Raw genomic sequence first — 26411 nt, 5'->3', positions numbered from 1 at the left:
GAAAAACTCTTGAGTAATCAAAGGCTAATACTACTGCACCAGATAATTCAGACAATTAGGGAAAAGGTATGGAAGGTTAGTGCTATAACTGGTGGTGGACTTGACACAAAACCTCATATCCAAATGCTCCAATCTTTGGGGAGATAATATTTTTAAAGTCTGAGGCCAGATCTACTCTCTAAACTTTTGAAAGTGTAGTAATGACAGTTATGGGCGTAATATTTTCAACGTTTTTTCTACTGATGAAAGGCCTAGTGTAGATGCAGAAAAAGTGATCTTGCCAGTGTGGCTTGTTTCATTTGGGGAACTAGTATAAGCTAGACTTGCAAAAGCACTCTTTCAGCCATATAAGTTGCATCTAAACTAGGAGGGTTTGCCAGGATAGCTGAACCAGCAAACTTTTTCTAGTGTAGACTAGCCCTGCGTGTGAATGTATATTTTGCATATGGCCTGTATTGTTAAAATGCCTGGATTAGAGCAGCTCTGTGTTGTGCCTGTTCAAAATCCAGATCAGGTTTTGCAAGTTGGACCCATCTCTCTATATAACCATATTGTGCTTAAATGGATGTGCCTAGAGAATTTAGGAAACATTTGTATATTTCTTCCACTGACAAATTTCCTGCTCCAGATATTTCAACTGCCTCTGTTGGGTCAGAGCCTCAACTGGTGTAGGTCACTATATATCCATTTTCTTCAACACACTTATTCCAGTTTACACCAACGAAGTATCTTGCCCATTATTTTTGAGTGAGGTCAATTTATAATCTAAATTATTTTTCAGCCAGGCCTCAGCTTGGCCTCTAATTTTGTGGGTGTAGATTTGCACCTATAATTCACTGTGCTCGCAATGAATTGCCAGCTATCTCATCTGTGGGCCCAAACAGGTAGGGAAATAGCTGACATGCTGCTAATAACACCCACAGTTCATTGCAGGAGCAGCATTGTGAGCATAGTTATTAGCAGGAGTACTGTTGTGCCCATAATGTTAGAGGTTATCTCTGACCACAACGATGGGTGACGTTATTAAAAAAACAAAACTAAATAGATAGAAAATCAGGCCGTATTGTCTGAATATCATTCCTAAATTTTCCCTCTAAACCAATAAAAAAACCCTCTTTCAAATTAATGTTTGTTGCACAATTGAGTTTGTAATTGAATAGCAACAGAAGCCTTTGATGAGGTGGAGTAATTCTAGGTAACGTACCATTGATGGAATACTCATTCTGTTGTCCCATTATAAATAGGAGAAATATACCAGAGGTATATTCTAATCTGTCCATTGAAGGACGCTGCTACTCGCAGTAGCTTCTGTTGAAATACACCGTGGCTAAAATTGAACACTTGCCCCTTAATTTTCAAAGGCTGACATAGGATTTAGCCACACAAATTTCATTAAATGGAAGTTGTATGAAAATGTATAGCAAAAGCCCAGGATTTTATCTGAAAAGTGGACGTTCACAGAGTTAGTTGATAACATTTATTTATCTGCATCTGAAAAGTTAAAATGAAGAAGAGAGATCCCAACAGTAAACCAGAAAGTGTACTCTGTGTCGAGACAGAACAATAGCCTGACCAGAGGAAGGGATAGGTGGTGGTTACATGTTACAGGGGTTTTGCATAAGGACACAGGTGCCGATGATAACTAAAAAGCAGATGTTGTACCATTGACATACTCACCAAGTACCATTCTTCTGATTGTATGTCATTAGACCTTCGTTCACCCAACTGTCAATGACAAGAGAACAGCTTGTATGTGAGATGGGGAAGAATGTTCTTTATTTTTATTTAATCTTCTGTATGTTTCAGGTCCCATCCTTCCACCTGGTCATCCTTCCACTGCTGCCACAATCCCTGCTTCGTCCAGTGGGCCCCCACCTCCGCCACCCCCGCCAGTACCTCCTCCGCCTACAGGAGCAGCGCCACCTCCCCCACCTCCACTGCCGGCAGGTGGAGGACACGGGGGTAGCATTGACGATGGGTCAATGTCAGGACTAGCAGCAGCCCTGGCTGGTGCCAAACTCAGGAGAGTACAACGGGTAAGGATTGTGGCACTGGGGTTTTCACACAGTCTGGCCTTCGCTGGAGAATGAGGAATGCTTGACCTAGTTTTATTTAACCTTCTGCTAATCTATTTCATGGATAGTCAGAATTCGCTACAAAGCCCAGTGAAATGTGTTTTAAGTGACCATTCCATGGACCGTGAAAAGTCAGTTGCTTGTACAGGCTGTTATTAAAAGGAAGATTTGTGCTGGAAACAGGGGTGAAAGTAAAATTGAACTCTTACTGGTACGGGGCCGGCTCCTCCCCACTCCCCCGGAAGGGGCGGGGCCTTGGGCAGAAGGGGCGGGGCTGGGGGGAGTCAACATCCCCCAGCCAGCCCATCCGTGCTGCCTGACCCGCGCCACCCAGGGCTCCAGCAGCAATTTAAAGGGCCCGGGGCTCCAGCAGTGGCAGCCAGAGCCCCGGGCCCTTTTAAATCGCCGGCCCCAGGGCAGCTGCTCCTTTTGCTCCCCCTCTCCCCAACGGGGGGCGCAAAAGGGGCAGCGACTTAAAGTCAGCTATACAGGCCGGTACCGGTGGCCACTTTTTACCGGTACGCCGTACCGACCCGTACTGCCTTACTTTCACCCCGGCTGGAAACCTGTAGGGTGAAATCCTGGCCCTACTGAATTCAATGGCAAAACTCCCATTGACTTCAGTGGAGCCAGGATTTCACTCCTAGAGTCAAATTTTTAAATAAGTTGGGTGCATAGTTGCATACCTAATTATATACACAATTACTGCAGGTGCACATTCAGTGGCTATTTATGACCGTTTGCACTTGCCTTTTCCTGAGCTGCACGTGCAATATGGCTGGGCCTTTAAAGTGGCCACTTGTCCATTAGAAACAGTCCTTAAAGCAGATTTCTATGTTTGGTTTTGTAATTTTCAGGAGGAAATTTTCCAGTTGATTTTTTTTTTCCTGACTTGTTTTTACAGTAATTCACACTTGATCCTCACTGCGCAGTGAAGATTAACTAGCAGGTGCCTGCATCGATTTCTCATATGACTAAGACATAATTGGTTTCTCTCCAATGTATCCTGTAGAACACTCACTAGTATTATGCTATCAACCATGATGATCAGTAGTTAAAACTACTCTAGACTTATCAAATAAAGGCTTGATTGTGCAGCCCATGCGTGAGTAGATGCTCACTGAGAGGAGTAAGGGTTGCATAATCTCACCAGAAATTCAGAATCATTTTGTTGTCATTTTCATCATTTGCTCAGGCATTTACTAAATCCATAGTGGGTTTCCCAATCCTAATATGTGAATTAGCCACTGGGTTTGACCTGAATTACATTTGCTTCCATTCTGACCCATTGTGCTTTCTGCCTTTGACTGCAAGCTGCAATCATGGTGCTTTGCTCCTAGTGATTATCTAAGCTAGTCAGAAAGGGCAGGTGCTTGCAATAAATTCCTCTGGTGACTTGCAATGTCGATTTGTGTCTTAAGCCAGAAGATGGTTCAGGAGGCTCCAGCCCCAGTGGGGCCTCTAAGAGCGATGCCAATCGAACAAGTAGTGGAGGAGGAGGAGGAGGACTAATGGAAGAAATGAATAAATTACTGGCAAAAAGGTTTGTACTTTGTCCTAAAGTAAACTCTAGAACAAGTGCACCAGCAGACTGTGGAACAATACGCTTTCGGTAGCTACTAGCAATTGGGTAGCTCCAATGCCTCTTTGGAACTGGCAAAACTCTGCATTGTGGAAGTTCAAGAGATCAGGTTAACAGCCTGCCACGCTGCTATTCTTGTGTAGGTGCTATTCCCTGGACCCCGTTTTTTTTTTTACATAGTAAAAGCATAGGTATTGCTAGCCATGGTGTCAAGCCAGCTTGAGCTGCTCCAGCTGATCCTGCAGATTCTGTGGGAGAGAGAGCCTTAGAAGTTACTGATTTTTCTCTCTGCCTTTGCTGGTTTACAATCTACGTCAAAGCTGCTGTGTTCTAAAGGAATGAGCTTTAACAGAGCCCCAGGAAGATAATTATTGTGGGGTATATTGAGTAGAATGGACCAAAAAAGTATCCAAAACTGCAATAACAAGATTGCATATTGGTAGCCTTTGAGGTAGTGAAATAAAAGGTCACTGTACTTCTTACCCAGCGAATACATCAAGTCAGCTAGAATGCCAGGTTAAGCAGATTCCTTGATGAGTCTACACAGGATTGAAAGCAGATAAGTCCCACCATAGCACATGTGCGTCATGCTCCCTGGATTCCCAAAGAATAACTTTCCAAAATCAATGCAGTGCAGGGGGATTAACGTTTGTTATTAGCAATGACATAGGAATATTTACTGGGTAGTGACTGCAGTACAGGATGCATTCATCTGACTTTTTGGTGTCACTGCAGCTTCTCTATGCTGCTGGAAATCAAAATGTACTGCCTGTTGCATAGAGAACATAGACAAGATTGAGTGGAAATAGATGCCCAGTTCTGTGTGCAGGCCAGTTTAACCAGCAAAGCACATCTCACCCAGAAGTCTGTCAAGACATAAGCAAATTCTGCCCTCAGTTACTCCTCTACAATCCTATGCAAGTCAGAGGGTTAGTTTGAGGTAACTGCCAGCAGGATATTCTCTATGGGCCTCACCTGCAGTCGGATCCACATGGGTGCAAGGGTCCCCCTGCATGGATCCAATTACAGGACTAGAGCCTACATTTTTAATTTTAATTGTGTTTATTCTTTTTTCCCCTCCCTTTTCCCTTTCCTTAGAAACCTCTCCCACCATAGGTTGCCACCTATCTTAGAACCTGTACAATAAATAATTCCCTCATAACATTATATCCTTTACAGATTTAAAAAATTCTCTCTACTACTTTACACCTTTGAATTATCCTTTGGCCATTATTAATAACATAATACCTGGCGTTGACAATTATTTTTACTGATTATATGTGCCAATGAAATGTTACTGGTCCTAAATATCTTTGGGCAAGTCCACACAAGTGTTTCTATTCCTTGGCAGGACATGAGATATCACCCCTTAAAAATCACATCATTCTGATTCCCTTCTTTGCTTTTTCTCCCCCTCCTCCCCTTCCATTGTAATGTTCATTTTATCAGCCTGTAGCTCACAAGTGTCAGAGATGCTTTTGAGTTTATCTTAAAGGATTTTTTATTGTTTTACAAAGTGCAAACGGGGAAAGAGTAAAAATGCAGGAAGAGGAGGAGAGGAATAAATAGGAACAGATCCACTATTACAAAGCAAACAGATTTGAAATGGCTAAATAATGTTCTCTGGGGCAGAAAATGTTTCTTATTCAATTAGTCCAGACAGCTCTCCAGCTCCTATTGGTTTCAACCAGAGTTCTACGCACACAAGACAGGCAGTTGTAAAGCACCATGTAAATGTATAGTCCTGTAAAACTGGTTATTAATAATATAAAATGCCAAATATACAATTATCTCTGGTTCATTTGAATTCGAATAGTTATTCACTGGATTCAGTGGGTCAGATTCTGAGCTCACTTTGTGCTGGTGTAAATAAAGGATGAAGAGTAAAACTGTTATATTAGAAGTTGTAATCAGGCCCAGTGATTAGCGCTGTATAAATAACCAGAACAGATGGATAGACAGACTCCAGATGTTAAGGAAAGACTCCCTCTCTTATGCTTGGCAGTATTAAGCCTCCCAAAATGTACATCTTTAATGTGTGGCTCTAATCTAAGAAAGAGGCTAATTAAGTGTGGCATCTATTTTCGCCAACAGATCTGGACCTTTGGTGTATGCAGAGTCATATGTGCTCACTCCAGTGACAAAAATAAGCTTTCCCTACATTTTACTCCTGTTAGCACTGCACAACCAACACAGCTGAGACTGAGGCTAGGTCTACACTACCCGCCTGAATCGGCGGGTAGAAATCGACCTCTCGGGGATCGATTTATCGCGTCCCGTTGGGACGCGACAATCGATCCCCGAATCGACGCTCTTACTCCACCAGCGAAGGTGGGAGTAAGCGCCGTCGACGGGAAGCCGCAGAGGTCGATTTTGCCACCGTCCCTACAGCAGGGTAAGTCGGCTGCGATACGTCGAATTCAGCTACGCTATTCGCGTAGCTGAATTTGCGTATCTTAAATCGACCCCCCCCTGTAGTGAAGACGTAGCCTGAGTGAGCCACAGGTTCTGTTCTCACATGGGAGTCGTCAGAAGAATTGTTTACTAAATTCCACCTGTGCAAACCCATTGAAGGCAGTAAAATTGCACAGGTTTCCACTGAGAATGTCATCTGAACAAAGTGCAGTTACACAGGTGTGAGTGAGGACTTCCTGTGACCTGCAGAACTTTGTTACTGGTGATGATGTACGAGGTGCCAGGAGAACTTGACTCCTGTGTTGCAGGTTGTGTTTGCAGGGCTGGCAGTCAGAAAAAAATCTTTTGTATCGTGTGAGTTCATTTTAAAAAAGAAAGTCATTGAGAGACCAACAGAATCCCCATTTTTCAGCGTAGGTCTGCATGCTAAGGATGGAATGTATCCAGGGTAGGCACAGTATCTGAGAAGCTAGGTTTCAGGTGATATAAAGCATTGCTTTCTAGACTTAGTGATTCCTATGATAGCAGCTGCTATAATCATTTCAGAACTGAAGTGGAAACAAAGGAGAATGAAGTGCTGTCTCTCAAACCACTATCATTTCTAGCCCCATTAATTTTTCTGCAATATACCAGAACTTAAATCTAACATCAGCCCGTCACCCCAGCAGTGCTTTTCTTGGCATTGGTCCACAGAAGGATCTAGAAGATCCAAGACCTCTGACCACTGGAATTGTCATTTCCCCAGGCACTGACTTTCGTTTTTGCCAGTGGGTGCTGCTTTCTGCTGCTTTCCCCACTCCCCCTTCCCCATGCGAGTGGTGGGTGGGTGGGGCCGAGCGTGGGTGGGTCCTCGGTAGGGAAGAGGCCAAGCAGGGGCGGGGCTTCGGAGCAGGGGTCAGGGCCCACAAAATATTAATCTGTCCCTGCAGGTGCTGAGCACCCCCTATTTTTTTTCAGCAGGTGCTTAAGCCCTGGAGCACCCATGGAGTCAGCGCCTATGGTAATTCCCTGGAGATATCAAATACAGTAAAGTTATTAATGCTACTAAAACTATATAAACACTTCCTTGACCCCGTCCCCCACCTCCAATACACATACACACCAGTCACACATCATGGTAGATCTTAGTTTCATGCTTTTTCAGGATTTACATGGACCACCTCTGTTTTTGAAATCTGTGAGGCTTTTCCTGCCAACAGTAAGAAGGAAAATCCCTTCACAGATCTTTCCTATTTAGTTGCTAAGGGGTTTGGAATTTGGTTTTGAGAGTTGTGTGGGGTTTTATTTTCCTTCTGTGGGGTGGATGTTGCTGGCCTCCGAGTCAGAAACTAAATAAAAATGCTGTCAGTTTAGTGGAAGAAAAATCTAATGAAGTGGCTTCTGCAGGTGGAGGAGTATTTGATGGATTACAGTCATCACAGCCAAGGTCCATGTGGCATGTGGAGTTGCATTGCACCTAATAATCTAAAGTAGGAAATCAAACATCCCTGAATCTTTCTGATTCTATGCTCCAGATGAGGTGGATTTTCCTACAGCTGCCAGGTAGCACTCACACAATACAACCCTCCCATAGAGCTCACACAGTCCATCAAAGAGGCAAGGTGGGTAGGTAATATCTTGTATTGACCCCGATTCTGTTGGTGAAAGAGAGAAGCTTTCAAACTTATTGAGAGCTCTTCTTTGGGTCTGGGAAAGGTGCTCTGTGGGTATGTCTACACTGCAATTAAACACCCGCAGCTGGTCCATGTCACAGGACTTGGGATCACATGACTATAAAACTGCAGTGTGGATGTCCGGGCTCGGGCTGGAGTCCAGGCTCTGGGATCCTGCCTGAGCCTGGATGTCTACACAGCAGTTTAATAGCCCGCCCCCGAAGCCTTAGCCCAAGTCAGCTGACATAAGCCAGCCACTGGTGTTTAATTGCAGTGTAGAGATACCCAGAGTGTCACAGCTAAACAGGGTGGAATAGATTGTTTAGCATAAGTAGTTAACACATATTGTAAGAGACCATTCAGTGTGAAGTGGATAGGTGTTAACTGCAGTTATAGGACAAAAAGCGGGTTACAGATTATTGTGATAAACCATAAATCCAGTGTCTTTATTAAATCCAGAAGTTTTAGTGTCTAGCAAAGTGCTTTTCAGGTTTCCTTTGAGGATGAGGATGGAGAGATCAGATGTGGAGTGATCACTTTGTGAAAAGTGTTCACACACAGGTAGTATGGCGTTTTTGTCTTTTATAATTTTTTCTGTGAGTGAATAACTCGCCTTGTCTTTCTAATATTGTGGGACCAACAGGGCTACAAGAACACTGCAACAGTCCATTAAATTGAGTTGCACATGAAGACATCTTGGGCTCACTACTGCTGGCCACATAATAGGGCAGTCATGAAGTTTGTGCCCCAGTGAAAAGGGTGAACACTTGTAAAAGGAGGTGAGGGGTAAAGAATGAGGGAAAAGGAAGATCCCAGATGCACCTAGACTGTCAATTCATAGTGTGTGAGTTATGCTTTGAAGAGGCAGTGGGCCTGAGTTTGCTTTCAGTTACGCTGGTGCAAATCAGGAGTGACTCCGTTCATGACAATAGAGTTAAACTGATATAAAAAACGGTATGAACAGTAGAGTGGGTGTTTTTGTTAGGATTAATTAGATGATGTTTGCACAACACTTTGGAAATGTAAAGCACTATGTAAGTGCGAGGAATTATGCGGATGAATAAATGAAAACTGCCAACAATCCACACTTCCCCCGACCTTGGCGCTGAGCTTTGCCGAGGATAGAAATGTGCTATGTTTTCTCTAGTGCTTTTTAGACATTAAGCAGAGCTTGAGAATCGAATGTGCATGCTCCCACTCCTCAGGAATCACATTATCATTGTGACTAATGTACTAAAAAGAAAAAGAGAGTAGAAACTGAACAATACTTGCTTTCTTCTGAGCTACATTGTGGTTTGTAAGCCTCTCTCTAGAGAGAGCTGGTGAACTCCTAAACAGCAAGAACTCCCAGCGACACTGTGGCTAGTTCAGCCAGAATTCCTCTTGTGCTGACACTACTAGCCAGGAGGAAGGGCCGTGACTCCCTCGCTTCCAGCCCCTTGGCAGAGTCCAGCTATGTAATTGCTAGTCTATGTCCTGAGGGCAAGAGCAGGAGACCGGCCACAGGCCTTCAAGAACCTTCTTCTCCCACTTTCCTAGCCTTCTATGCTTAAGTTGCGCCATGCCCCTCATAGGAACTAAGATAGACTGAAGTGACGTATTAGGCCACTGTCCCATCCCTCTGCCAGGACAGGATTGTTCCTGTATAAATAGGCTTGGCAGAATTCAATTTTGTTTATATTTATAATTTCAGCAGATAACACTGCTCTACAGCCAAAATGCTTCTGAAATAAATGTAGTCAAACTTTACTAATTCTGGGTCACTGAGAACGAAAATGATGCTTAAAATTGTTGATTGGCTCTAGTTTTCAAGATATGCTATTGGGTCAGTATATACGACCCTTGACTTGGGAATGGCGGAGGATAAGTGAGTTATAAAGGGAAGGGATCTCAATTTAAACCAGAAATGACTAAAATACATCTTTGACTGGATCTATGAATAAATCTATGACTGGGTTTGGACAGTACTTGCTTTTTAGGCAAAACAATGAATGATGCAATCTGAAGCTGGTATTGTGTCATACATGATATGAATTGCATCGTGTTATTCCTAGAAGTCATGGATGATGCAATCATAACGAAGCTTACATCACTCTGCTGAACAAATTGCCCTATATCAGCTCTAGAAATCATACAGTGTCGTGCTCTGTTATTTATCAGTGTTTGATTTTGCAAAGGGACACATTTCTGTTTAGCCAAAGTGAGCAGAGATGCCTCGTACTTGTGTGAACAGTGCAGATAACTTCTGCTATGTTTGTGGTGAAGTGACTTTTGCATCACAAAAGCACAGTATAACCACTATGGTTAAGAAAGCCTATCATCTTTATTTTGGCTGCAAAATTGGAGATCAGGACAAGAGGTGGGCCCCACACATATGCTGCAACACTTGTGCAACAAATCTTCGCCAGTGGTTGAACAGGAAAAGGAAATCTCTGCCTTTTGCAGTGCCAATGATTTGGAGAGAGCCAACAGATCATACCAGCAATTGTTACTTCTGCATGGTGCCTCCAGTTGGGAAAGGTGTGTCAAAGAAGAAAAAGTGGACTGTGCATTATGCAAACATTCCATCAGCTATACGCCCAGTACCCCATGGAGAAGGACTGCCGGTTCCTGATGCACCAGAATCATTCTCACTTGAGTCAGACGAGGAAGAGGATGAAACTTCTGGTCCTGAACCATCAATGTCACAGGACCCACATTTTCTCCCATCCTCCTCCTCTGAACCACACCTCATAACACAAGGTGAACTGAATGACCTTGTCAGGGATTTGGAACTACCCAAGAGTAAGGCAGAGCTGTTGGGCTCCATACTACAGCAGTGGAATCTCCTGGCAGGTGATGTTAGGGTTTCCATGTTCCATGACCATCAAAAGGATCTTGTCCCATTCTTCTTCATGGAAGGTGATCTTGTAGCCTGCAACAACATCGATGGTGTGATGGCAGCCCTCAACATCGTTCACGATCCAGATGAGTGGAGACTGTTCATTGATTCATTGAAGACGAGTCTTAAAGCTGTTTTACTGCATAATGGCAATGTTTTGCCATCAATTCCAGTTGGTCATGCAGTCCATATGAAGGAAACCTATGACAACATGAAACAACTTTTGAGGTGCATAAACTGTGACCAACATCAGTGGCAGCTTTGTGGCGATTTGAAGGTTGTTGCTCTCTTGCTTGGTCTGCAGACTGGATACACAAAGTACTGCTGTTTTCTCTGCGAATGGGATAGTCGTGCAAGAGATTCCCACTGCATCAAGAAAGATTGGCCACTCCGACAGTCATTGGAGCCTGGGAGGAAAAGTGTTCAGCATCCACCACTTGTTGAATCAAGGAAGATTTTGTTACCACCCTTACACATCAAGCTGGGTCTGATGAAGAACTTTGTCAAGGCCATTGACAAAACACAAGCAGCTTTCAAGTACCTCCGTGGAAAATTTCCAAGGTTAAGTGAAGCTAAGATAAAGGAAGGTGTCTTTGTTGGTCCTCAGATTCGTGAACTTCTTCGAGATGATGCATTTGACCATGCACTGCGTGGCAAGGAAAAGACGGCATGGAAAGCCTTCCAGTTAGTGGCAATATATTTTCTCGGAAACAACAAGACAGACAACTACAGGTTGTTGGTGGAAAACCTCCTCAAGGCATACAAAAGCCTTGGTTGCAACATGTCACTAAAGATACATTTTTTGCATTCTCATCTAGATTTTTTTCCACCGAACTGCGGAGCAGTGAGCGACGAGCACGGCGAGCGATTTCACCAGGACTTTGCAACAATGGAGAAACGCTATCAGGGCAAATGGAGCCCATCAATGCTTGCAGACTATTGCTGGACAGTGACAAGAGATGCTCCATTTAATGAATACAAGAGACAAGCCAAGAAGCGCCGATTAGACACTGAATAGGACTAAACTATGTACAGAATAGTTTTTTGCCTTTTGTTTCATAATAAATTTTATTTATATAACCCTTTTGCTGATTTTTAAAGTGTTACATAAACAGGACAGGTGAAATGTTATCATGTAAAGCAACCATAAACACATGAAAAGACCTAGGTTTACAATTTATGATTAAAACTCTATCTACACAATATACATAGACATAAAATGTAAAACTTAAATATCTTAGAAACAGTAGCCAATCAGTTGTTTTAATTGTCATATTTGAATTCAGCACATCAAAATACATAATAAATAGCACATTTTATCTCTGAAGCAGACGACTTCTCAAAAATTGTAGACCAGTGTAATATCAGTGTTTGCTTTTAAGCATTGTTTTACATGTTTATTGATTTCAATTTTTGCAGTTGTGCAAAATAATGCAGGAGGGCGGAGAGCAGACAATAATTATTTAGTGACAGCAGACGCTGAGATTCAAAAAGTTTAAGCTTTATAACTCTTAAATCACAAGCTGTCAACATCACATGTCAAAGTATACAAAGTAAATAGCCTTAACTTAACCTCTAATAACTTCCCAAGCAGCATTTTTTCTTACTTTGCCTATCTGTACATTTAGATTATTCTGCGTGGACATAGGTTTTCAGCGGTTTATGTGTACGTTGAAATTGATGTTTACCCACATTTACCGATAAAAATCGAATCCTTCCAAGCCTGCTTATAAATCACAGCGGTTTGTAACTTGTTTCCATGTTGAGCCACGCAGAGAGCGATGCTTTAGCCTGTCTCAGGCTGACAAAGGAATACAGAATCTTGGTCTCAGCTCAAATATTCTTCATTTAACTTTCTCTAACCCCCCTGAATGCTACAAGTACCATGAACCTGAGGGCTTAGCAGTTCTACAGCCTTTGGATTGGCTTTGGGGCGTTCAGAATATCCCAGGATCCACTAGAGGCACAGGGCTATCCATGTGAAAGCCCAGGCCCGAGTACTGGCTCTGGCCCCCTCCTGGCTTCCAGGCAGCCAGAGCTTTCCCTCACCCCTTGCTACCCTCGAGTCTACACTCAGTGGAGATTGTGGCACATCAGAAATGTAAATGTGTCCCCAGGCTGCACTATCTGCTCTGTGGATGCCCTTTGAGGCTGGTGGGGAGGGGTTAATGTGTGTGTGGAGGGGTTAATGTGCATTTCTCCCAGCCCCACATCTCCATGCCCACGTGCAGATCCTCAGGCCTACAGATTGCGCTCTCTGGGTCGGGGTGGGGGCGGCAGAACGAGCGAGTTCTGTACATGGAGAGTCCACTTGGCATATGGATTTTAGGGGGGAAATAATCTGGCCCAGTATTAGAACATCCACCTTAGTAGCCTATGTGCCCGTTTTTTTTATTATAGAAGCAGCCCTACACTTTGCAAGAAATTGTCTCTTAGTTGCTCAATGCCATGTCTATTTTCCTTACCCCTGTTCCTTTATACTGTACAACCCTGTACTTCTGTATGGAACCTTGACTCAAAATATTGATCCCCTGCCTGAAGATCCTGCTTCATAGAGGCCTAGTTTGGATTCTTAACCATTGGTCAGGTCCTGTGCAGCCAACATGTTCAGTCTTCTGCTAAAGAAATTCCACAGCAGTAAAAGCTAATCCTTACCAAGGCACAAATCAGCCTTTTCAAATGACGATTGAAGCCTTGTGCAGGAAATGCATTTCTAAAGGGTTGACTTTGTCCTACTTTTTTACCCCTGTGCAAAGGAGGAAAGCAGCGTCACAGTCAGACAAGCCAGCTGACAAAAAGGAAGAGGAAAGCCAAAACGTAAGTGAAACGTTCACCAGTATTGTGTGTCTGTGAAGCAAACAGGGGTCTCCCAAACTAGCTGATAAGTTGCAATCGCTTGAAGGCTGGAAGCACTATACTTGCCCACTGCACACACAATAAAATGACTAGCAAATGTTCATACATTCAACCAAACCCAAGCTAAATTCAGCTGCTCCAGTGTACTTAGAAACAAGAATCCCTTCTTATTTATTCACAGACCAGATATGTCTAAACCACATCAGTGGTTGCTTCTTTGCACTGTGCTCACAGTGGTGTTTTTAAGGTTGAAGAGGCTGCCCCTCATTTATCCCTCAGGAATATTTGTGCCACCCAAAAGGAAAAGCCCCTTGTGTGGTAAATCCTATTAGCATCTCATCTCAAATCTGTTCCATATATTTTAGTTCAAGCTTGTTGCATCCCTGGGCAGCAGACATCAGCTGACCTGGCCTGTCATCCATCATACACGATGGCTTTGGAAAGTAGATTACTTAACCCCTCTGTAAAGCAAAAATCAGCTCGCTGCAGATGACAGATTACAATTAAAGCAGGTTTCTAATGGGGATGGGGACAGTACTTTAGCCACTGAGCTGTTCAAAAGCTGTAACATATCTTTGTAAATGCATTCTATACCATCAAGTGTCCACTTGTTTCAGTTTGGTAGATGAAACAACATGAAATTTGGGCTCATGGAGGGGCTAGTAGTTTCAGTGCATTTCTGTTTTAACTGTTCTGTCCGTGTGCTGGATGTTTTAGTTGTCCTCTAAAAGATTAAATGAGAGCTTCAGTTTTGATTGCATTTTAAAGTGAACTTGGTGCTTAAAGTGAAAGGAGCCGCATTATCAGCCAGTAGACTGAAGTCCTTTGTTTATCCACGGAACAGTTACAGCCCAGGAGAGCTTCCCCACCAATCTCCATACCTAGGGTATGTCTGCACTTCAATCAGAGGTGACTTCAGCATGTGTAGAAATACCTGAGCTAGCTTTGATCTAGGTATCTCAAATGACCATAGCAGCAAAGCCGTGGCAGCATGGACTAGCAGTTTGAGGACATACCCAGGGTCCCAGACAGGCTTGTACAACCCAAGCTGCTGTGGGTTCACTGCCATTGTCATTTCAGTTAGATAGATCAAAGCTAGCCGGTATTTCTACCTATGCTGCAGTCACCTCTCTGATTGCAATGTAGATATCCCCTAGAGGCAGCGTGTCTAGGAGGACAGGAGTAGTGCAGTCACTACTCCCATGCAGTCCTTTGCCTTTCTGCTGAGGCGACCGGGCCCATCGGCGCTGTTGCTATTGGCTTATGGTCTTGTAGTGCCTTTAAGGCAGAGCCCCATGCTGTGGAGGCTCTCCGCCAATGCAGGAAAGTCCGGAGGCATCATGCCTCAGGCACACCGCTGCTACAGCTTCAGAGAGCACCAGCCTCAAAGACAAAGCACCACTGGCTCCCCTCTCCTCTTTGGGGCATGGCCCCAGGGCTTCCCACCCCATTTGGAGAGGCTTGCTGCAACTGCAGTGCTGAGGGTGCTTGCACTCCTTGAGTATGAAGGCTGCCATTGTGTGTAACCCCTAGCTAGGTGAGCAGGGCTGAGGCTGCCTCTGTGGCCATCCACTCTGCTCACAGCTTTTCCTGAAGCCTGGGTTTGAATCATTTACCTAGAAATGAAAGGCACAATTATCCAGATGCTGCTCTCCCTCAGCTGTTAAATGCTACAGTCTGCTTTGCCATTTGCTTTGCCATTATCTCATATTCCACTCAGAGCTTTAGTTTAGTCACATTTTAACGGGCCTTCCTTAGTGTGATGATTCTGGAATTCACCCATTGATTGTGCAACAATAACAACTTTGCAATGCCTTTATTGTTGTTTTGGTACCTCCTATCAAGCCTAATGCAAAGCCAGCAGCCATTCAAACTAACTGACTGCTTTTTCATTTTAGCTGACGTGTTTAGTGCTTTGTCATAGGAAGCTCTTAAATAATATTTACAGGTCAAATACATTAGTCTGGATTCTGCTCTTTGTTACCCTTATGTAAACCCCAGTGACGTCAACCCAATTTCTACGAAGAAATATTTAATGCCCTAGTTAGGATAGCTCAATAAACTGAAACTGCTACTACCATCATTAGTGGAGAGATTGGTCTAAATCCTGTTGTCGCTTACTCCTGTGCAATCCAGTTGAAATCAGTGGAATTATATGGGGATAACAGACCAGAATCTAGTCCAGTATTTCTCCAGCAGTACAGAAAGTTTCTGAACTTGGGGATTGGTTAGCTCAAAGAATGGGCAACGGCAGCCAACACTTTTCAGTCACGAGCATGAGTCCAGCCCTAGTTGGTAGGTAGGGATGGGACATTGTTACCGTTTGCCCTCTGTTCAGTGACCTGAGTTGGTGGACTTCAGTTGAGTTCCTAGTAGAAAAGTGTTCCCATTAAAAAGAAAAAGAAAACACCACCCATCCGAATGTTCCTCCTTGCTGGTTTTAGTGGAGCGACCAGAGTTTAAATGGACTTGGGAGTGACCTACCATCTCACCTTCGAGGTGGTCCCCAAACGTCAGGGTTCAGGCATATGGGCAAGAAGCTTGCACTGACACCGCGTGTGCTGTGGATGAACAGAGAGCACAGTCCATCACATCCATCAGTGACTGTTCACTTGAAAAATGTTGAGTCGAAATTTAGGAAATATCTTATTTTTCTTTTTTAGGAAGATGCTAGCACCTCGCCTTCACCAGTCACACGAGGCCCTAGCCAGCAGCAGAATTCTTCAGGTATTAAATCTAATTATTAGCACTCTTCATCTTCTCCTTAATCCAGTGAAACATTTTACCATTGGAATCTGGGTTCATTATCTTAGCTCTGAGTAAGGGGGATTTACTAACAGAACGTCCATAAATAGTTTTTGTTTTAAAATCTCTTTTGAGCAATAAAGGGTGAATGTGAATTTTCTTCTCTGATCAGCATAAAGACAGAACGGTGAATCTAGTTGTTTGGGCCCAGATTCTCTCACACAGTGAAATCAATGAGAGTTAGGCCCCTAAATACCTTTGGGGATATGGACCTTGGTTCCTAATAGTCAGATCTCCCGTTGGCTTGTATCTGCATACGCTTCTGTTATGGGAGTTAAGGGGAGCTGCACTGATTTATACCAGCTGAGGATCTGGCCCTTAATGCAATTGCTAATCACAATGGGCCTGATCCCACAAGGTGCCATGCCAAACGAAGGAAGTTAGAGAGGCTCAGCACCTAACGGAATTGGGCCCTTAACATAATGTGATTTTCAGTGATGAAGTTGAGAACAAAAGATTAAATAACAGATCATCTACAAGTCATACAGATACAAGCTGTGTCTGACGGTCGTGGGCCTTGTAAGCCTTACAGGGAAACCCTTCCAATAAAATGAGCACTTAGGGCTTATCTACATTTAAAACATAGCAGCGGCAGCTCCGCTGCTGTAGCACTTCAGTGACAATGCTTCCTACGCCCACAGGAGGACTTCTCCCGTCCACGTAGTTACTTCATCTCCCTGGGAGGCAGTAGCTAGGTTGACAGGAGAATTCTCCCATCAACATAGCGCTGTCTACACGGGGGTTAGATCGGTTTAACTGCGTTGTTCAGGGATGTGAATTTTTCACACACACACTCTGGGCAACATAGTTATAGTGATCTAATTTCCTAGTGTAGACCAGGCCTTAGTCAGTCCTTTGGGACCCTCAGACCAGCATCACTTTTGAACACAGAAGGCATTGTTTGTTTGCTTGCTTGTTGTGACGATGAGGAAGGATCAGATCGAAAGGGTGCATACAGATGAGCTGTAGGATTTTAGGGCTTTCTAAGCTCTTGAACTGAGTAATACTCTTAAGAATTGTATTTGGGGGGGCTCATGTGTTCCTACAAATCCTCACACACACAAGTTGTATCTCATTGACTTCAGTGGGGCTATTCACTTACGTACGGTCTACGTGAATCAGAAAGATTGGGCTCATAGTAAGGTACTTCAGGAAAGAAGGTTATATACTCCTCCTAGATATGCCAAGGCAGGAAAAATCAGGTATTTTTGGCTGAGTGTTTTGTAAAAATATACAGTGGGCTTGGCATTTTGTAACTTGGACCATATGAAATCCTCCATGGTGATTTGCATAGCTCTAATGCTGCCATCCCTTCTGAGATATCCAAATACTTTACAATTCTGTTGTCCCATTGACATTTGAACTAAACATTATAAAGTGTAAGTAGCATTTTTATTCATGATATTAGACACACGCAGCAGAATCTACTTAATTGGGTTTATCAGAGGGATCCTCTACCTTTTTTTGTTCTATAGATCACTTTGTAAACATGAGCCTCTTGTAGACCCAGCTCCCCAGTAGCCTACTGCTTTATTCTCCAAATGCTTCATACTGCAGACCACCAGGGAGGATCCGGAGACCACTAGTTGCCAGTCCCCAGCTGGAGATCTGCATGTCTGTCATTTTGATTAAACAGTTGTCACAATTAAGAGAAGAGGCCCTTTTAAATGTAAAAAGAAGTCTAGAAAAACTAAATGAAAATATTGTAATTGAATTAAAATTATACTCATAGTATTTAGTCCATATTTCTTCTTTTACTAGTTGAGTGATTTTTGTATTAAAAAAGCAAAACTCAGAACTCCACATCTTTTTAGTATGAGGTTAAACATCACTTAACTGGTTGGCACTAGCTTAAGGGGATAGAATTTCATTGCCCCTCCTCTGCATAGATTTTTACTAATACTGTCCCAGTTAAAAGCAGCAGTCATTATTATTCTTTATTGCTAGCCTATCTGCTCCCATGGATACATCTCTGTAAAGCATCCATCCCAGCTGAATAAATAAATAGATAAGAAAAACAGTTTCATGTTTTTACTGTGCAAGGGAAAAAAACAGAATTAATCGTAATTCTTCATTCTTACTTTATAGACCCTGGGAAGAAGCCATGGGAAAGAAGCAATTCTGTTGAAAAGCCTGTATCTTCATTACTCTCTAGGTGAGCTGCACAGGTTACTCTCTAGAACAGTGGCACAGTCTGGACTATAAGCATGCTATCTACATAACGTGTGTTCAATTCATGTCTTATTTCATTCCATTGCCATAGAAATCCATCAGTGAAGAGTCTTGAAGCTAAGAGCCCCACACAATCCCAACTACCTTCTAGGTACTGAAAAATGATCTGGCTTCTTAACTGTCTCAGCTTGTCCTTTGGGAAATCATGTCATTGTTGGTGCAGCAACTAATATTCATTTGTCCTTGTCATGACTGTCCTCAGCCTGTTGTGATTTGCTCTTGTCTGCTGCTTTACTAACTCTGAGCCAGAGGCTGGTCTCAATTGGGCGGAGTGGTTGTGAATTTGCCATGCCTGATATCAAAGAAAGTTTGGCTCAGGGAGTGAGTGGTAGTGCCATGAACTGCCATATGATTTCTATCCCTGGGCCCTCATTCAAGTAAGCATATGCTTAAGTATCACTGAAGTCAATGGGACTTAAGCACATGCTTCAGATTAAGTGATGCTTATGTGCTTTCCTAAATTGGGGCCCTGTCTCTTGTTTCCTGGGTGAATGGGGAGTATTCTGTGCCACAGGGAAGACAAGGGCCTGCCTGGTGGATCTATTTGCCACCTAGCAGCCAGAAGAACCCTCCTCAACAGATCTTGCAGGGTGATCTTTCCTAACAGGAGACACTTTCATTGCCCAGCATCTGAGAACACTCAAAAGCAGAATCCATCTGGGGGTCTGCACCCAGGAGAGGAGAAATTATTTTTGCATGCAGTAAGGAACGTGTGCAGCAAGGAGTGGGGAAGGGAAAATGAAGCTGACTGCAGCATAGGAGCCACCAGAGAGGACACCCAGGAAAGAGGAGACAGGATGGGTCTGGTTTTGTAGGCAGGAAAGTCAAAAGGAGGAGTCCAACAAAGCTCGTCCGTCCAAATGGCCAAATTACAGGCACGATACGTTGATCCCAGGTATTGAAAGGTTAAAGTGTGACATTGGAAAGCTAGAAAGAGGTTTTCTTCCAGTCCTTGGCCAGTACCCCAATGCGGCTATCGTATAGAGCTCTGAGCGTTGTTGGGTTAAGTTAGGGGTTGGAGGTGGGACATAGGTGCTTTAAATTATTCATTTCAGTAACAAACACTTTCCCTTATTTGACTGTTATTTTGTGCTACAGTGTTGTTAACACATAGAAAAATAAGTGGGTGATGGCAGATGTCTGTGGGTACTGTGTGAAAGACCAGGGTCAAATCCTGCCCCACATTTCATTGACTTCAGTGGGGTTGCACAGGTGTAACTAAAGGCAAAATTTGGCTGCCTGGGTCTATCCCAGATCCACCATACAATGTCAGCCATTAAAGATGTACCAGTTTTCATTAGATACAGATGATCATAGTATTCCCTGTCCTTGCAAATGCTGAGCTGAAGCTAGTTACCAAGTTCTCACGCGGTGACTGCTGTAAGACCACTGCTGTTTGGAGGATGTTCAGTGGGAAGTGCATTCACGTTCTGTTCTAGTTCTAGCACAAGAAACTACTCTGCTTGTTCTCTCACTCCTACACTTTGTGGGTGGGATTTTCAGAAGCACTCCCTGTTGGCCCAGCTCTGCTCCAGCAGAGTCAGTTGGCGTTTGACCACAACCAGAGTTAGACCGCCACTGAGTCCCTTCAGAAAATCCCGTTCATAATCTTGCTCATAGCTCATTTGAGCAGCATAAGGATCAGAATTTAGGAAACACAAAGGACTTGGTTGTGCAGCTCTTTCTTGGGCTAAAGGCCCACTGGAATCAATGCAAGACTTGCCTAAGAAAGAACTTGTACATAAAGATGATAGCAGAGCCAAGGCTGAAATGTTCTCCTTAGGCATAGGCCACTTGATCTTTTTCTAAAACACTTAATGAAGAGTCACCAATTTCAAAAAAGTGTTCATAACCTCTACTGGCTATTTTAACAAAGCAAGCCTCTCTAACGGTCAGCACTCTCAATAATGTCCACTGTGGTGCCCTTGGCAATAGAAAAGAGACAGGAATCCAGTGTAGTTACACAAACCTGAAGTCTTTGGGACGCTGGGCCAAGAAACACAGCTTGTGCTGCACAGCCTTACCACTCAGCCTGCCTAAGGCAGGACTTAGCAATGGGATGGATTGCTGACTACCTTCACTAACACAGTTAGGTTAAGCAAACATCATTTTTTTGGTTTTACCATTATTTTAACAGCTCACTAAATCCTGAGCACTCAAAGCAGTGTTTATTTTATAGGAAATGCAGGTGTGGCGGAGAGACTTAATTTTCAAATGTTGGAGTCAGACATTGATCATGCAAACCTCCAGCACTGCTACACTAACTACACAGTGTTGTTGTGGCCATGTTGGTCCCAGGCTGTTAGAGAGAGAAGGTGGGTGAGGTAATATCTTTTATTGGACCAACTTCTGTTAGTGAGAGAGGCAAGCTTTTGAGCTACACAGAGCTCTTCTTCAGGTCTGGGCACTGAGAACGTTTCTCAGATCTGAAGAACAGCTCTGTGTAAGCTCAAAAGCCTGTCTCTCTCACCCACAGAAGTTGGTCCAATAAAAAAAATATTACCTCACCCGCCTTGTCACTGTAAATAATTAACAGCCATGAGGACTGCACCCTAACGTAGCCACAGAACTATCTAGAACTTAATATTATTGATCAGAACTCTTTGGATAAAGTGTTACATTTTAATTCACTCCTCAGCCTCTCCGCTGCATTTTAAGATTAGAAAACAAGCTCTTTTGCTGGATGGTAGTGATCAGCTGCAGTCTGCTGTCGCAGTATAGTGCTGCTTGCTTCGCAAGATACGCTGGCTGCAAAATACTCCTGAATGGCACAAGAGGGAGTAATGGAACTTTAAAAAAGTTAACCTACTCAAGACCTGTGTGTTGGGATTTCATCTAGGTCAGGGGTTCTCAACCTTTTTCTTTCTGAGATTCCCACCCCACCCCCCAACGTGCTGCTGGAGACACCCAGCTTCACCCCCATGACTTCACTCCTGGCTTCAGACCCCTAGGGGGCACTGGGGTTCAGGGCCCCCTGTGGTTCTGCTCCTGGTTTCAGCCCCACACTTCAGCTGCAGGGCCCCCAGCCCCCTGAAACCAGCTCGAGGCCCCCCCAGGGGGCTGCGGACCCCTGGTTGAGAACTGCTGATCTAGGTGTTGTGCAGCCAGTGACTATTAACATACTTTAATCATAATGACAGTAGCAAACACCACATGGCTTAGTAAACATTGCTGAGAATTGATTTGCTCTTTTATCCTTTGTTTCCGTTTCTCAAGGATGAAGCCCGTGAGCAGCAGCAATGATGTGGCTATGGATGCCTTAGATTTTGATCGAATGAAACAAGTGAGTGAGTGGGTTTTTTGAGCGTAGGGAATTTCATATGGGTAGCTGTCTTTCCCCTTTGTGTTTGTCATACATGAAGGGCAACTGTTCAGGCTAAATGAAGATAGAAACATCACTTTTTGCCTTTCTGTTTGCCCAAACTTGCAAAGCTCCTAGTATGGAGGAGATCAGAGGAGATCATAGTGATTCCTTGAAGCTCAGAGGGAAACAGTCCCATTGTTATTGGATCAAAATGCAACGCCACCCCCTCTTCCCTGGTACATCAGCAGGTACAGAACTCAAGCCCTTTGGTAGTCAGAATACAGGTCCAGAACATAGAACCACTGGTCCTAAAGGAGTAAAGTTATTTAGCTGGCAGAAGTAGTGGGTTTTTATCATCTATATGGGCCAACCCGTAATGGAGGACATGGAATTCTGAACACACATCTTTTGTTTTGTCTCATCAGGAAATATTGGAGGAAGTTGTAAGAGAGTTACACAAAGTGAAAGAAGAGATAATTGATGGTAAGAAATAAAAAATAATTGATTTTGATAAGTTTGATCCTGAGAGATTTCACTCAGATTCAACACATAAGAAAATAAAAGCTGCGAGTTCCTCAGAAAGTAGTTTTACAACTACTTTCCAAGAAGCTCTTTGTTAAATATGTATTAGTTATATGTAGATATGAAATAGATGTGACACGTATGGATGTGACTATCGCTCAGAAGCTGGAGTGGAACCACAAGAGACAGCAGTATCTGCCCATACTGAGTTTTGATCACTCAGTTGCATTTTTACATGCCTTGTTTGTGTGTGCTCTGTTTTGAAGCTTGAACACAAGGCATTCAGTCTGAATCTTTTCAGCAGTTTTGCTTTGCCTTTTGGGGCTGGCATAGCTTTTACCTGACATCCTGATATCAAAGTCAACTGTGTGTGTACATCAAAGCTTCATGTAAGGGATTTTTACCAGCAATACAAAGATTGCACTCCTTCATGCACATCTAACTGAGATGCTCAAAGCTCAGCCAGCACAGGTTTAAATGCAGACCAGAAAGAAGGAAGTTCTGCTGTCCTTGGTCTTTCAGTTACTCTGCTCTGCTATGAATTCTCACCTGTGGGAAATACAATAGGGTTTTAAATCCTCACGTAGAACAAAACTGAGTTTCTCCGCATGTGTGTGGCTTTGTTCATTCAGTAAATTTTGCCCTACCTTAAACAAACTGACTAGATTCCGATCCTGGCTGCTGTTCTAGCAGAGAAAACACCCATAACCTAGTACTGTTCCAAGACCAAAGGAAATTGTTTATACAGCAATAAAAACACTCCATTACAGAATTGCTGGGGTCATTGAACTTGTTGCTAAGGCAACTGAAAAGAAGCAAGAAGAAATCTTGTTTTAGTATTTACAACTCCATCCCCTAATTTGCTGTATGAGTATTATTAATTATAGGTGGTACCATATCAGAACATTAGTGTATCAGGGTGATGGTTCTGAGAAATCCCCACACTGGGGGCCAAAACCCCCTTCCCAACAGCTGCAATGATCATAATCTAAATCTCAGAAGATTTGTTTGTCTCATAAACTTGTTTTTTTCACCATATTCTAGCAAAATACAGTTTTCTAGAATGATTTTGAAACTACATAAAAAGAATACGAATTTCTATAGACTGCGACTGTCAATAGGAAGTGTAAGACTTTTCCATGCACATCAGCACTAGCATAGAATGAACTGTGTGGTCCACTTGTTAGGTAGAGGAAAGGGAGTCAGAATTCTCTGGCTCTGATCCCACCTGGCTGTATGACCTATGCTATAATACTTGACCTGTACATATGTACACACAAGGGCAGTGTGAGGCTTAACTTATAAAGCACTAAACAGTATTATAGAAATGTGACCCTTATTTTTGTGTGTGTATCAATATAATGTATTGTTAAAAGGCATTGAAAAAATTGATACTATTTGACTAAGATTTGCGGTTCGGGGCAACATAAATGGTGGCGTAAGGCAGCCTAATTGTGGTGCCATTGAAATCAGTGGGAGGTTTGCCTTTGATTTCAATGGGACCGGTAGCAGCCACAAGGAGTGCAATTTGGGAGGCCCCGGGGGGAAATTTTAACAGGAAAAGCAACAATTAGGCGTGTGCCAGAAGGTACAAAATAGAACAGCCCTTTCACGCCTCCAACCTTCCACACACACTTTCTTACTGCGTCCTCTTGTTTTTCCCCAGCTGCAATCCCACCCTTCCGCCCCCTTTGCTATGCAAGTTACTCGCATCCTCTTACCAGTGTATAACTTACACTACCTCTGCCTTTGGCTCTGAGTATTTACCGCCTGTCACTGGGAGTAGTTGTCTGAATTAACCTTTTGGTTTGGTTTTCCAGCCATAAGGCAGGAGTTGAGTAGAATCAGTACAACATAATGACTGCACAGCATCTGCGAGGTACTAAGGATGCTAGGAAGATTGGATCATTTCTAAGTGTACCAAGGTCATGCAAGATGGTGAAAGAGGACACCTGCACTGTCTTTGTTCTTAAACCCTTTTTATTAGCAGACTGAGCACACTTTGAAGCTTGCTGCTGCCTTGGAGTTGCTTCATTTTAAAAGTCTTAATCTAAAGAAAATATTAAATTTTAAATTTCTGGATTTTTTAGATTTCATCTGACACAGCACATCAGATTTGTCAGCCTTTTTTGTATTTTGTATTTGCTTATTTAAATGTATTATGTTTCTTTTTAGTAGTAGGTAAGAAAACATGTGAACCATTTGCTTTTAATAGATGACTTCAAAGTAATTTTACTGGTAGTCTGCAATGTAAATGAAGACCCTTTGCCAACAGAAATGTATTGTGGCATCACCAGAAGAAACAGAGACATGTTAGTTGTCAGCCGACAAGGTCTTTGACTCAGAGTTATCACAATATTAAAACGGTACGTCAGTGCACCACAGTATCTGTGTTCATATTGGTAATAAACTGTTTATTGTCCATATGGCCCTGCTTTTGGTTTTGTTCATTAGTTGCTCTAGCTTTGCACTTTAATTTCACTGTGTTGCTGTGGTGTGTTTTCTTGCTGGTTTTGGAGGCTCTGCTGAGAACACAAGAGCAAGGCTGCCTGCATGTTGTGAAATCTCATGTAACGTTCATTTTTAATAAAACAAGCAGGAGAGTCCTGTCAATGTAGCATTAACCTGCCCATCAGAATCTGGCCAAGCAGGTAACTCGTTACCTACTCCCCTTTCCCTGACCACTCAGAGCAGTGCAATGCCAGCTCCAGGTGGGGAACAGCTGGCTGCTAGCCCCATCTTCCTGCAGCAGTTGGGGCACAGGGTCTTACCTCTGCCCGCCCTCTATGTTGACCAGGGCCAGACAGGCTACTAGAATCTGGAAATACTGCATCCCAGAGTCTGTCACAGCCCTGCAAGCTCATATTGTCATCAGTAACATTTACTGACCAGTAGTTGGTCCCCAGTGTCCCACTGCTCCACTGAGACCACCACTAACCCCTCCACTCTCTCACTCATCCTGCCTCCCTCCTCCTCCCCTACAAAAACCCCAACCCCATTCCCTGACTTTTAATTTGTAAAGGGTTTGTTGTTTTGTTTTTAAGAAGGCTGCAGCCTACTCAGAGCAAGGGTGGGTGACAGAGTTAATAACTGCAGCCCCGCTGGTGCAGCTTTACTGATGTTCTAAAAATTTCCCATGGTTGCTCACATGCCCCTACTACAGGCAAAGCCTAGCGGCTGCCTTTAGACAACATTTCAATTGAAATTGGGCATTTCAACCTCTGCGTTGTCACACCGCAGTCCTGGAGGTAACGTTGGTACCCGATACTTGACCTTTATTTTCTGTAGTCCAACAGTGCCTGACCGCTCAGCTCTTACTACTTGTGCAATAAGTAGGGGCCATTCTTTCAGCCAAGTATAGGCTTGAGAATTTCTGCTAACTTAGGTCTGTTTAAGATTTACAAGAGCAGAATCCTTGTTCTATCCTCCTGCCCTTGATCACTTTGAATGGCATGAGAGAAATCAAACAGTTTGAGCTCACTTCTTATTAAAACTGTCATTTTCCATCCACAGCTGCTACTGAAGCAGTAGCTCCTGCAGTCCGCTTTTTAAAAGCCCAGATCTCTTGAATTGTGCGAACTTTTTATTTCTTGAGTGAAGTCAAATCAGCTGGTCCCCAAGCTGAAGAGCATGTAGTATTTTATTTAGTCTTCTGGCCTCTCTTTGAGCAGTGCTAAATTAACAGAAAAAGCAGCATAGAGGCAAGTAATGAGGTAGCAGCTGGTACAACAGAGGAAGGATGGTTTGATTAATAGTAATCAAAGACGGCCAAGAAATTAGGAGAGGGTAAGGGTGCCTTGTAATGTTAGAAGTTTACTTAATAGCACTCCAGTTTATTAATCTTCCACAAGTCTCTCAGGCAGGGTTAAGAAATCTGCCAGGCTAGTTGATACCGTAAATTGAAAACAGCAAGACAGAGTGAAGCAGAATGGAGGGAGGGCTATGTTTAGAAATAGCAGAAGTTTAGACATTTATGTACAGTTTGTTTTTCTGTACAAATGAAATGATTCACAGATGTTTTATAGTAAGGTAACATTGTAGAAGAGTGTTTCGTCTTGAGCTAGTCTGTTAAGTGAAATGAAAACAG

At 43.2% G+C, this 26411-nt stretch overlaps 1 protein-coding gene across 1 annotated transcript in view; it reads left to right on the top strand.

The window, feature by feature from the left end:
- EVL (Enah/Vasp-like) overlaps positions 1-24612 on the top strand; it is a 121889-nt gene extending 97277 nt beyond the window's left edge. The window contains exons 6-14 of the mRNA XM_065403706.1: positions 1807-2036; positions 3497-3618; positions 13362-13422; positions 16125-16188; positions 18355-18421; positions 18530-18589; positions 21715-21781; positions 22228-22285; positions 24145-24612. Coding sequence (XP_065259778.1) covers positions 1807-2036; positions 3497-3618; positions 13362-13422; positions 16125-16188; positions 18355-18421; positions 18530-18589; positions 21715-21781; positions 22228-22285; positions 24145-24182 — 767 coding nt within the window. The 3' untranslated portion in view covers positions 24183-24612. The remainder of the gene's footprint in view (positions 1-1806; positions 2037-3496; positions 3619-13361; positions 13423-16124; positions 16189-18354; positions 18422-18529; positions 18590-21714; positions 21782-22227; positions 22286-24144) is intronic.
- The last annotated feature ends 1799 nt before the right edge of the window (positions 24613-26411 follow it).

The sequence above is a fragment of the Emys orbicularis genome, chromosome 4, assembly GCF_028017835.1.
Source record: "Emys orbicularis isolate rEmyOrb1 chromosome 4, rEmyOrb1.hap1, whole genome shotgun sequence".
In the NCBI taxonomy this organism is placed as follows: Eukaryota; Metazoa; Chordata; order Testudines; family Emydidae; genus Emys; species Emys orbicularis.
The sequence above is the reverse complement of the archived record's forward strand: the minus strand, read 5'-3'. Positions and strand labels throughout refer to the sequence as shown.